General features: G+C 41.3%; 1 protein-coding gene across 1 annotated transcript in view; it reads right to left on the bottom strand.

Annotated features, from left to right (window-relative positions):
- Nucleotides 1-11999, bottom strand: part of ABCC8 (ATP binding cassette subfamily C member 8) — an 80373-nt gene extending 68374 nt beyond the window's left edge. Inside the window, exons 1-4 of the mRNA XM_065635829.1 lie at nucleotides 11776-11999; nucleotides 10294-10435; nucleotides 7563-7684; nucleotides 1645-1811 (exon numbers count right to left, since the gene is read on the bottom strand). Of these exons, the coding sequence (XP_065491901.1) occupies nucleotides 1645-1811; nucleotides 7563-7684; nucleotides 10294-10435; nucleotides 11776-11971 (627 nt within the window). The 5' untranslated portion in view covers nucleotides 11972-11999. The remainder of the gene's footprint in view (nucleotides 1-1644; nucleotides 1812-7562; nucleotides 7685-10293; nucleotides 10436-11775) is intronic.
- Between the last annotated feature and the right edge of the window lie 210 nt (nucleotides 12000-12209).

Genomic DNA, 12209 nt, shown 5'->3' with positions numbered 1-12209 from the left:
AAAGCCAAACCTCTGAAAAAATACACCTTTCCTTTCTGAAAAGTACTCAAACACATATTTAATTCAATCTATACTCATGACTGTACCTAAATCATACTAAACTGAGTAGGATTTCTGGATATGCTTCGCTGCTATCTTTGCTCCAACCATAACTGGAGAAATAATTCACAGATCCTAGAAAAAACGATGATGGGGTTGGGAAAGGCCATCTAGAGGAACAACAGGAACAGCAGAAGGAAGGGAGAAGGTACAGCTGGGATTGTAAGGCAAACAAGTCAATTTTCTGTCTTCTGGAAGAAGATGGGCGAAGGCAAGAGAAAAAAGGCGAGGCCAATGTCTGCTGTTTCTGCTAGCGTAGATGCCTCACCCCTATATTTTTTCTTTTTCCCCTTTTGCTCCCCCCAGAAGTGGCCAACTCTCCATGCAGCCCAATCCCTTCAGCAGCTGCAGCAACAAGCCTGGCTCTCCAAACTCTGCCACGGACACAATGGGCAGTAAAAAAAAATCCATACCGCCAGCTTATTCATTCTATGCATCAATGACATCCTTTAACAATTAAAACCAAACGAACAGAACATTAAAAAAATGACTACAGGCAGTGACCATTTTTTATTTTTGTGACCTATAATTCCACAGTCTCATTTAATTATGCAGCTCCATTACGAGGAGGTTTATGAGCAGGTCTCTCCGATATCACCATTTAATTTCACTTTTCCCATAAACCAATCCACTGTTTTTCATTTATGAGATAAATCACCAACATCCAGCACTGAGGTTTTTATTACTCTTTCTTTCAAAAATTTTACTCAAAAGGCTGCTTTTAGACATATTTTTATCCTAAGTTACCAAATAAACATCTAGACACAAAAAATCCCCCAAGAAAATCACAAAAGAACAAATATGTAACAGATGAAAATCACATTGCTGAATGCATTACTGAAAAGAGTTCATATACTAATGTGAGGGAAGAAGCAAGGAAATTTCCGTGGAAACATTTCTTTCCCTCCTGAGACTAAGTTTAATTTGTGTACACAGTTAAGTGAGGGACAGGTGAAGGGAAGAACTTCAGCATTTTTCTATCCAGCAGTCTCCAAAGCCATCTCCCGGTTTGGATTATGACTGCAGACACCATAGAGGGAAAACACATACATGTGTGTGTGCGTATAGCTAGAAGGCTCGATAGCAACTTCAGCTGCCTCAGTAAATCACTTATTGCAATTGTCTCCTGGAAAATTAGAGATGCTATTTGTGTGCCTAATATATTCTCTGATAGAGCAAACAATTCCTTTCACCAAGTCTTTCCTTCTATCAGAATTACTTGTTTCTAATGACTGAAACTGTGTATCATAATAGACTTTTTTAAACCAAACTTGAACAGATAAAATTAATCTTATTTTAACTACAATGGAATGAAATTTGTTTTTAATTATGGATTCATCTGGCCTAATGAAGTTGGGTTAACCTTTGATTCTCAAATATATTTCTATTTCTAAGTGGATTTTTCTTTCTCATTTAGAAACGCATTTCGCAGTAATGACAGAAAATAAATAAAATAAGAACAACAATGAAAAAAGCAACACAAACCAACCAAACAACAAACAAATGCACACACCACAGGAGAAGACTTTTATGATACTAACTTACCCTCACCCTGATGACATTGATTTCTACAGCTAGTAGCATTCCATATAGAACCACCAGGAGTCCTGTGAGGCAAAACCGAAGCTGAGAAAATCCAACCCCATTATCACAGAACTTGACAAATTTGATGGTTTTAGTTATGAAAGCTAAAGTCCAGTAGAACAGCAATGCTGTAGGGGGAAAAAAAGTTAATCAGCTCCACAGTTGCAAAAAAAATATAATAGTAGTATTAAATATTCATTCCGAAAGAGTGCAACGAGAACATATAAAACCAGAGATGGCTTTTCTCATATCAAAACAGAAGCCTAATTCAATTCCACAAACATGAAAATATTATGATAACATTAGCTCCAAATTCCTTTCCTATTAGATTCAATGATATTTGGAAAGTTTCACAAAGTGAAGTCTGCTGAAGGAAATCTCCATCGGTTGTAAATACATGTCCACATGATGAGTTCAAGGGAGGGAGTTTCCCCACAAGTGAATGGGGCTCTGAATGATGCTCTTCAAATTTGGTTAATGCCATGAGACTGCTACGAATTTGTATTGAAGGAAAATAGATCTCATTCCCTCTGCAGATCTTTGGGATGTATGCAGGAACAAATATTAAAATATTTTCTTCAAACTGCTCTGCTCTATTGTTCAATGCAAATTCCATATATGTAGTTTATAATGCAGATATACGGGCACACCAAGGAAGGGTCTTCTGGCATTTGTAGGATACATCTTCAACTTTCTACAGTTCTACTGAACTTCTTGTCTGAAAGTGCTCATGCTACTGTTGATTATAGATAAATAATCCCTGCAGTAAGCTCTAGCAGTTTGGAAACACACTCCATGCCATTCACCACACCATAAGCCAGCTCCTGTTCCCCATTCTTAAGGAAATACCTCCTAGGGTTATGTTCTTTTACACAAATCTTTCATTGCTGCTGTACCTGCCACGGTGCAGCAGCTGGAACGTGCTCTAACTGGCAATAAAAACGTGGATATGCTTTCCAAAGGTCTTGTTGCAACACCAGGCAAAGTCTTCAACCAAGACATTAGCAACTCTAAGTCAAACTTACAAATATGGATAATCACCAGGAACTTGCTCAAGTTTCAAAGAATTTGTGGTGTTCCAGCTACCCTGAGGTCCCCTAGCAAGCCCTTTGGGGAGGTTCTGTGGGGCTACCCATTTCAAGCAAAACTAAATTCAGCACGGAGAGTCTGTATGGGATTTGGAGCTCCAAGCCTGCTTCTATGGAAATGCATTTCAAAACTCCCATTTAAGTGAGAACAGTAAACAGAATAGTACAGGAGCACTGGGCATTAGGACATTTGCCTAGACAGTCTATCTTTAATAGGCTGGTTTGTAAGAAAAAAGCACTAACGGGTCAGGTATTTCAGCACTGTATTTTAGTGGTTGATGCAATTGCACAGAGGATGTAAGAGAGAGCCATACTTACAGAAACCCTCTTATAAAACTATAGCCTTCTTATGTCAGGCTTCCTATCATCTTCCCAACTTATAGTGCATCAAATCTAATCTCCTCATCCTGCTTCAGACTGTTTCCTACCTTTGACGCACTACTCCTTCCTATTTGTGGTATGTCTGACACTTCATCCAAGAACACATTCTATGTTGTTCTACTCCTAACCACTTTTATCTGTTGATCCTTGTGTTTTGTCTCATTCTTCTTACCACTGGCTAAGAACGCATCTTTCTCAGAGTAAAAAATATTTACACAGACATTGCACACTGAAAATCTGAGCCAGCAGAGGATACCTAAAAAACCCAACCAACTCAACTGGTATCTACATAGAGCTCTTGGAATTAGAAATAGGAGCTAGCAGAGCCATTCTCCTATTGAGGATTTAAACAAGGGTCTATAAGGGGTTGTTTTGGTTTGGTTTTTAGTACTATTTTATTAGAACATTCATTTCTATTTTATCTAAGAAGTATTAGAAAGTGCCAAATGCAACATTCTCAGGTGGTAAGTGACCTCTCACTGTCATACCTCCTAGAAGCATTTGAACTTATTTAGCTTCTCATTTTTGAATACAAGTGTACATAATCTAGCTTGGCAGATGTTCATAGGCCCCTCAAGATAAGGCTCCCTGGAAAATATAGTTATGGCTCTTTCTTCTAAACTGTGTTTTTATCATCTGGCTGATGAGTGCATATTGACCAAGAGTTTCTAGAAATTATCACCAAGAACTTCCACTGGCCTGAATTGCCTAGTGATCAGACACAGAGGCATGCTTTCCTTTACTCAATCACTTTAGATCGACTCTAGGTATCTATAGCCTAAAGGACCTCATTTTTTTCTTGGGCCATGTAAGCTAGCTCATCCCACAACACAACACCAGGGCATAGATTCTTACCTGGGGCCAAACCACTGAAAATTGAGCAATGTGGAACTCAAACTGTTTTATACCTTTATTGGATTAAGCCCAAGATCTGAAAAAGCATGCACGTAACTGGACAGGATTTATCAATTAACCTGTGTCTGTTTGGAGAGAAATTTTGTGTACTAAGCAATAAGCATTATATTTATATAACAGGAAGTTCCATTTTAAACAATAAACTAATTCCAAGGGAATTAATGACAATTTCAAGGTACAAGAAATTTAAATTAGTAAACTAGATTACTTTCAAGAATGGTAAAGCAGTCCTATAATTACAACTGGTTTTAAAAAAGAAAATTTCCTTAAATCAAAAAATTCATATGTGTTCCCATACCACTATCCCTTTTGGATTAAAAACTCAAAGTGCTATTGTTGTTTCATAATTCTATCCTACTGTTTAATTTCTGAGGTTTATTTATCTCTAAAACGAATAACCTAACTTTAAAAATAGTGCCATCAGATGCTACCATTCCATTCTGAACATCAAGAAACCTAGTAGATTTTCCAATTCAGTATGAAAACTGTTGTAAAATGTGTCCTGATAAACTGTACAACTCTTACGCATCCATTCCACACCATTGTGCAAAGAGCACCAAAATTAGCATTATTACAAGAGTCCCCTTGTGAACAGTCCTACACTGGAAAAGCCATGTTTGTTGAAATAAAATTACAGGTCAAAACGTTACAGAGAAAAACAGATTCAGTCAAGATCAAAAAGTACCGATAGTTTGGACACTAAACTGGGACCCTGGAGTCAATCATTAGCTGCAAAGAACATATATTCCAAACCTCATCTTTTTTTTTTTTTTTTAAATAAGATATGACTACTTCAAAATAGCCAAGAGCCTGGGCATAAAGCTGAATGGCAGGATTAGTGCAGGAATTGTGTGTCCTTGTCTTGCATACCCCAAGAGAATGTGCTAATCCCCAGGTCTGTTATGGTATCTGCCTCTTGCTTGTTTATGAAGAGCTACAAATGGACTTGGTTTCTTTAAGGTATTGAGTGAAAAAGATCTTAAAAAAAGAAAACAACTCAAAGTTTCACAGGATTGGAAAGTTTTATCCTGTCCAGAATTAACAAATAGGCCTTTAAAGGTCTTTTGCACTTGCATCAATGAGATTTTCCTGACTGGATTTGGCAAATTTTGGGTAAGGCTGTGTTAGCCTTCACTTTATACAGCTACCGGCTCTTTGCAAGTCTAGGCATTGATCCCGCAGCTGAGGCAGATGATGTCCTGCAGGTAGGTGGAACTTCAATGATGCTCAGAAGCAGCAGATTCCACATAAGGTCATTGACTTTACTCTGTGTATACTATTAGATTTCCTCTACAACATTTTACTAACAAAGAGCCCTCTTTCAGTTACCAGCAAAACCCCTCTTTCTCATACACTCAGCAAAAAGTTCATCACAACTTAAGTTTTTCCTCATGGTTCCCATTTACCTCATTTTGTATTAGGCTCTACAAGAAAGTTGCTTCATGGCCGCACTGCGCTCAAGTAGGTTGATAGCTGAGCATAGACGTAATTTAACTGTCTCATACTGGGCTAATCTGCATAAAGTTATTATTGCCTAGTCCCAGACATCAATACAGAGTAGTTGCAATTAATATTGAAAGATGACGATCCTCACAGTCAGATAACAATAAATTTGGGCAGTCAAGAGTCAAGAATGAAGACTTCCAGAAATGTCTGTCTTCGGTTCTCTCACAAACACAGGACAATGAAATGAAAAACAAAGTCAAAAATAAAATAAAAATCAAAGACTATCAGCTTGTGAAGACTTTGGATTAAAATTCAAATCAGACCAACTAAGTGGGAAAGACTGTGGTATTTGGATTTTCTTTTTGCTTAAGCATTAGCTATTAGGATTAGATTTTCTAAAGGAGCCTATTCCTTGGAAATTCTTTCAAAATGAAAATTCATCATTATTAACTTCAGTGTCAACAACACTTACTGAAGCGGTGGTATTCACTGGTATAACTGTTTATTATTCAAGTATTGTCCAGAGCTTATCCAGCATCAGTGCTCAAATACCAAACAAAATTACCATAAAAGAGAAATCTCTACAGAGAAGGGATTATGCAAAAATGGGTAATCAACTACCAGCTGTAAATTTGTGTTACCCTTCTCAATGACTTAACAGTGGGAACGTGGTAGCAACGCTAAGTTATTAAATATTGCATTACACATCTGAAATAGCAAAAAACCCCTAAACCAACCAACCAAAAAACCAACACCACACACACACAAAAACCCCATACAAAACAAAGCAATAACAAAAAACCCCCAAACCAAACCAAACCGCACCACACAGACAAGAAAATCACTGCTTGCTTTCCAAAGGAGATCGTAACAGCCTAGCAAGACTTTCCTGAGATGTAACATCTAGTCCTGTGAGAAGGCTGTGTTGACTTATTAAAAAAGTAAACAAATGAGCACATCTGGTCATAAAAGACAAGAAAGAAAGGTACAAGAAGAAAAGTAGCCCCAAATAAGAAGACAAAGGTTGCCAAGCCTAGATAGAAATCTGAAGTTTTTGAAGACTAATTGCTTTTTTGTTTGTCTCTTTTGTTTTCACAGGAGTTACAGGCTCCTTCTGCAGAAGAGGACCCTTACTTACTACAACATGCAGTTCAAAATAATCTTCCAATATTTAAAAGCTTTCTCAAATCTGGTTGTTACTGACTTTTTACCACCTGACAAAAACTAGAACAGAACTTTGATACACAGAGCTACAGTGACACAAGACAAACCTTAGCAGGATCCCTTAATACAGAAAACCGGCTCAGACAAAATTTGATGACCTAGGACCAGGATCAAAGAATGAGCAGCTAACAGGATGGGTAAACATGTAGACATCCACAGTCTGCCTTCTACTTAAACAGCAGAGAACATGCCACCAACTGCATGACTGTCAGCAGTAATGGATTTTCTACACCTAGCTACAGCTTGTTTAGAACCTTACAGCAAATATGCAGTATACTAGGTAGTTCTTCTATGTATCATTTTCCATTCAAAAGGAAAGCAGTTTACAAAGGGAGTTTTACGAACAGGACGGAAGAACAAGTAGGCAAAGTAATGTATCAAGGAACATAATGCAAGTCAGTGATGTCAGTCATTTCCCTTGACTCCCTGCACATTTCATTAGACAACACAGACAAAGATGGCTTCAATCTTACATCATGCTTAAATGCAACACGCTGACAAGCAAGGGGATTTGTATAGCTTTTACAGTTAAGAATTTGATGTGCTACCTCTCCCACAAATCCAGCTTTTTCCTAGGGAAGCCTTTGGCCCATTGGATCTCCAAGAACACCGTAGAGAACACGAATAGAATTTAAAAGCATTAAAAACAATGACCTGTTTCAGGAAAACTAAGAACTGAGTCTGGTAATGGCAACCAGCAGACCAGAATACAGGTGTAGCTTTATCCATAGAAGCTGCCACCAAGACTGCAATAACCCGTCACAGAATGAACAGACACACTGCACCACAGTCACACTTCCAAGTCATCTAAGTTGTGAGACGTACCAATTAACAACTTCGGGAAATTGGATGTTTCGATATTATGGTAATAGACAACTGATGTGATGGCCGCCAAGAATGCCATCCCAGCTGGCATGTACAGGTGTAAATGGCGTGATTCTGAAACCCTTAAAAAGGAAAAAAGTGAACATTAATATCAAATTATTATAATTAATTATTAAAACCAAACCCTCTTAACTATTTAAATGTTTCCCTTTTAATTTATTAATTGTATCCCGATATAGGATTTTCTAGAATGAATTATGGACGTAAAGCTCTCCAATTTTCAATTGGATTTATGCTCCTAAATCACATAGTTGGATTTCAAATTCCTCCCCTGTGCTGAAAATGAAATGTGTGTACTCCTATTTCCTACTGAAATCAATTGTCCATCAAAATATGTAGATAAGACCAACTGATAGCATAGTTTAAGATTTTCTACAGAAACACTTTGTGGAAGTGTTTCAGTTTCTTTTTCCAGTTTGGGAGAAGGAACGGCACCACAGCATGGAAATGACTTTAGTGAGTTTTGTTTCCTGTGACTGCAAGCCAACAAACAAAACCTACAACAGAATCGTACACCCTTAAGTTTTGTCCTATAAAGCAAAACTCTCCTGACGCTTTGCTTCAAGTAGCAGCAGAGGGGTCCAGTCAACTGCAGCCCTTGAAGAATATGGGAATTGTTGGGTAATATTGCTGGTTTGTGCAGAGGTGGGCAGAATCATGCTTTCCACCCTCTGTCCTCCTACTTGCCGTCTTCTCCTCCGCCCCTTTTCTTTCTTTCTTTCACAAACGTAATGAAGTGTCCTGTGCTGTCAAGAGGTACAATTCCCTCTGTCTCCCAACCAACTCCAGCAGAAGAGGCACCAAGAGAAAGTCTTCAGGACACAAACACTCAGGGAAAGTCACACCTTGTCCTCTAAGCCTCATGGAAAATAAATTAGCATCTCTGGATTTGTTCTTGCTGCAGCAAAAGGTACCTTTGTGTACTTTGAAGAAAGGGTCCGTGCTGTCAGGGAGCTGCAGATCATCACGTCTGAGAGCAGAACACCCCAAATGTCCAACAGATCCGCAGGAGCTCAGTAGGACAACTTCCCTGCGTCTGCACTCGGAAAGGAAAGCCCTCCCTCACACGGCCATGGTGGTGAACTCTGCAGAGCTGGCTGGACCTGTGCTGACAGCCCGTGTCATAAACACTTAACTCCTCTTGTTGACAATGAGTTGTGTGCGTACACAGCAAAATGAGAAAAGATTCTCCAGTCTCTGAATTCCTAGCAATGCCAGGGTTTTTTTGCATATCAGGGCTGAATTCTCAGCAAGTAAAAACAAGCAACAGGAACAGATTTCTTCAAGCAGCCTAAGATTCAGTAGGTAACACTGCAGGAGTGGGAGGTTTTTTAAAATTTATTTATTTCACAGAGAGAAGCTGCTGGAATTCCCCTATATAACCATATCTCCAACAGGCTGCACCTATTGTTGAAGAGCCAAAGCCTTTGGCTCCCAATTGCTGTCAAAAGGACTTAAGAACATGATCCATTTTGGTCTTAGAAACCTCATGAGTCTCAAAATCTGCTTTATTCACTGGAGCACTCACTAGCCTGCTGAGTGCTCGGGACGCACGACTGTGGGTTGGCACTCCCCCAGTAGAGCTAGGAGCTTTGATTCTCATCAGGTGACACTTATTACTTAACAACAGCATTCTGAGTCAAGTTAAATAGCAAATAAACACGATGAGAGGGATTGCTAAAGAGCAAAATAAAACTGAGAACTCAAAGCAGGAGATTTTGCTCTGAGCATCCCACACCCTGATAACTCTGAATAAGTATGAGAAAAAAATTATTTTTGAAAAAACTGGCACTGAGAAACACCCTATTTATATAAGTTTAAGAAATGTTATAACAATGAAATCAACTTCTACGGCAGAATACTGCAGTGCCTTTCACAGTGGTTGTGGATAGTTGCTATATAGATGGCTAAATGGAGAGGTTTTGTTTTATTTAATGATGAGCTTCAACTTTATAAATCTTGGGTTGCAAATTCATAACAGTTATGAAAATCAGACCTTTCTTTGGAGGAAGATGATTATAGTCATTGTTATGCAACATTAGTTTTTTTCATAACAAATGACTCTCCTCTAGCACTTGTTTCACTTGGAATAATTTTCCCTACTGATTACTGTTTAAAGACATCTTAAGTGGAATAACAAACAATAGATCATGCTTATATAATGTGAGTTTCTGTGCTCAAGGTAATAGATGTGATGTACTGCACAAACATTACAAAAAACTCTATGGGGTGTGAGATAAGGCCAGCAGATTCGCTCCTTTTATTAAGATGAACAGAAGTCAGTTTGTGGGAGAATGGTGTGAGCTACCGTGCACTGCGGAGTTCTGCCTGAGTACAGACTGTGTGACTGGGTCCCTGGACTTAAAACACATAACGAAAATGTCACCATCTGCTTGAATTGTTAGGATCTATCTATGATTACTCTTTGGAAAGACAGTGTCATTAAGCTGAACTAAAAAACGATTAAGGTCAGCTCTGCATGCGTACATAACTTGGCAAGGTCTGTGGAATTTCTGATACGAGGTCGGTAGGTTAATCACCAAGAATACAGATTACATGTTTAAAACGACAAGGAATATGATCTAGATGAGAATTTAGACAGGGAGAAAATACCTACCCTGAAACCTTGAAAATGCTCAGTGCTATCAGGAGAAGGTAGACATCCACTTACCCATCGGACACTATGCCCTCTGCAATTTCACACACCAGCACAAACAAGAGGATAAAAGTCAGTATCCAGCGTAAATTGTGGCCAGGAAAATGAAGCCATGTGCTATGATGTATATGTACTTTGGAACTCTGGCTTCCCCATCCTAAACAGGAAAAGAAAATTATAAAGAGCTTTCTCAACAACAAGAGTGACCTACAAAGCTCCTGCATGTATATAAAAAAGCCATGTATGTAGCAAACTACCATAGTAAAGTTGACACGACTGTGTTGTCAAACCTGCATGTATCAGAAGTATGTTCTCATTGCTTCAATTCATACGGAATAAAATCAACAATGCAGACAGGACACAGCCTTCCTATACTTTTACCAAATTACTGTCAAGTAATTACATGCATTAAGCATTTTTTCAAATATATTACCAGTTTAAATGAACAACAAATGAACACTTTGACAAATATGCTCAAACGCTATAATACATACACTATTTTTTCTTCAATGCACTTAATTAAATAATTTACACTCTGTCTCACAATCTTTTTCTTTAAAAGTGACTCATTCTCTCGACCTAGGTGAAAATTAGCAATACTGAGAAAGGCCAGGCAAGCACAGATTACCCATGGCAGTTCTTCAGCTGACCCTGTTTTAACAGTTGTGCTGTTATTTCAGCCCCGGACCTTTTATGATCAGCAGAAGCGAGTGTTAAATCCCGCAGCTCGTGCCATGGCTATCTGGAGGACAGACCAGGCTACGGAGAATGGAACTCAAAGCAGTGACAGACACCATGTATTGAACCACCGGGCCACCTACCGGTAACCCCAGTTTTACGTTATCAAATAATACCCGCTGCAGCTATGACAAAAGTTACAGCAGCCGGGCAGCCCTCCTAGTCGTTACCGGTAATGAGGAGGGCTGCCCGGCTGCTGTAACTTCTCAGTAACTGCAGGGAGTATTTGATACCGTTAAGACTTACTTGCCAGGTTTTGCGGTTTTTAATAGCACGTTTATTTTTGCTTCCCGCGCTGCTAGTCGAAACCTGCAGGCAAATCCCGCAGTCTCCTCCAGCATCCGGCCATCCCCTGTGCAAGGGGGTTTCACCTGCAGGGATCCCCGCCGGCTGCTCAGCCTCGAAAAGCCCCGACAGAGAGAAACGGGCACGGCTGCCGGGAGCGCGGCCGGTGCGGGCGGCAGCCCGGGCAGGGGCGGTCACCGGAGCATCCCGGAGCTCGCACCGCGGCCGAACAGCCTGTGCAGCCCCCGTCCCCCCGCACTGCTGCAAGGCAAGGCCAGGCCAGGGGAGACAGAGCGCGGCCAGGCCAGGCAAGCGGGGGGCGACACGACACTCGGCGACACGGCAAAGCGGGGGAGGGAAACCCACGGCAAGACAAAGCAAGGCGGGGGGAACGCGGCACGGCGTGTGCAGGAGAAAAGCGGTCAGATCGGAAGGCATAGGCGGACGGGGCAAGAGAGCCCAGCAGGCACTCACCGATGAAGAGGATGGGGAAGGTGATGAAGAGCAGGAAGACGTGGGGCACCACGTTGAGCGCGTCCACGAAGCAGCCGTTGTTGAGCACGCCGTGGTCCACGTTGTAGGCGGTGGAGTTGCCCTCATCGCCGCAGAAAGCCAGGGCCATGGCGGGACCCTGCGCGCAGCCGGGCGCCTCCTCCGCCTCCGCGCACATCCAGGCGGGGCCGGCGCGGGCTGCGCGGCGGCGGGGGCGCCTCTGCCCGCACCTGCCGGCGAGCGGCCGCGGCCCGGCCCCGGCGGGCGGCCCCGCCCCGCGCTGCGCTCCGCCCCGCCCCGGCGCCCCGGCCCGGGCGGATGGGGAGCGAAGGCTGGGGAACGTGAAACCCCAAGTGGCCGCTGCCCGGCGTTGGCCTCCGAGGGGGCCCCGAGAGACCCCCGAGCGGGGTCAGGGA

Source organism: Caloenas nicobarica, chromosome 5 (assembly GCF_036013445.1).
Source record: "Caloenas nicobarica isolate bCalNic1 chromosome 5, bCalNic1.hap1, whole genome shotgun sequence".
Classification (NCBI taxonomy): domain Eukaryota; kingdom Metazoa; phylum Chordata; class Aves; order Columbiformes; family Columbidae; genus Caloenas; species Caloenas nicobarica.
This window is presented reverse-complemented; position numbering and strand designations above follow the sequence as displayed.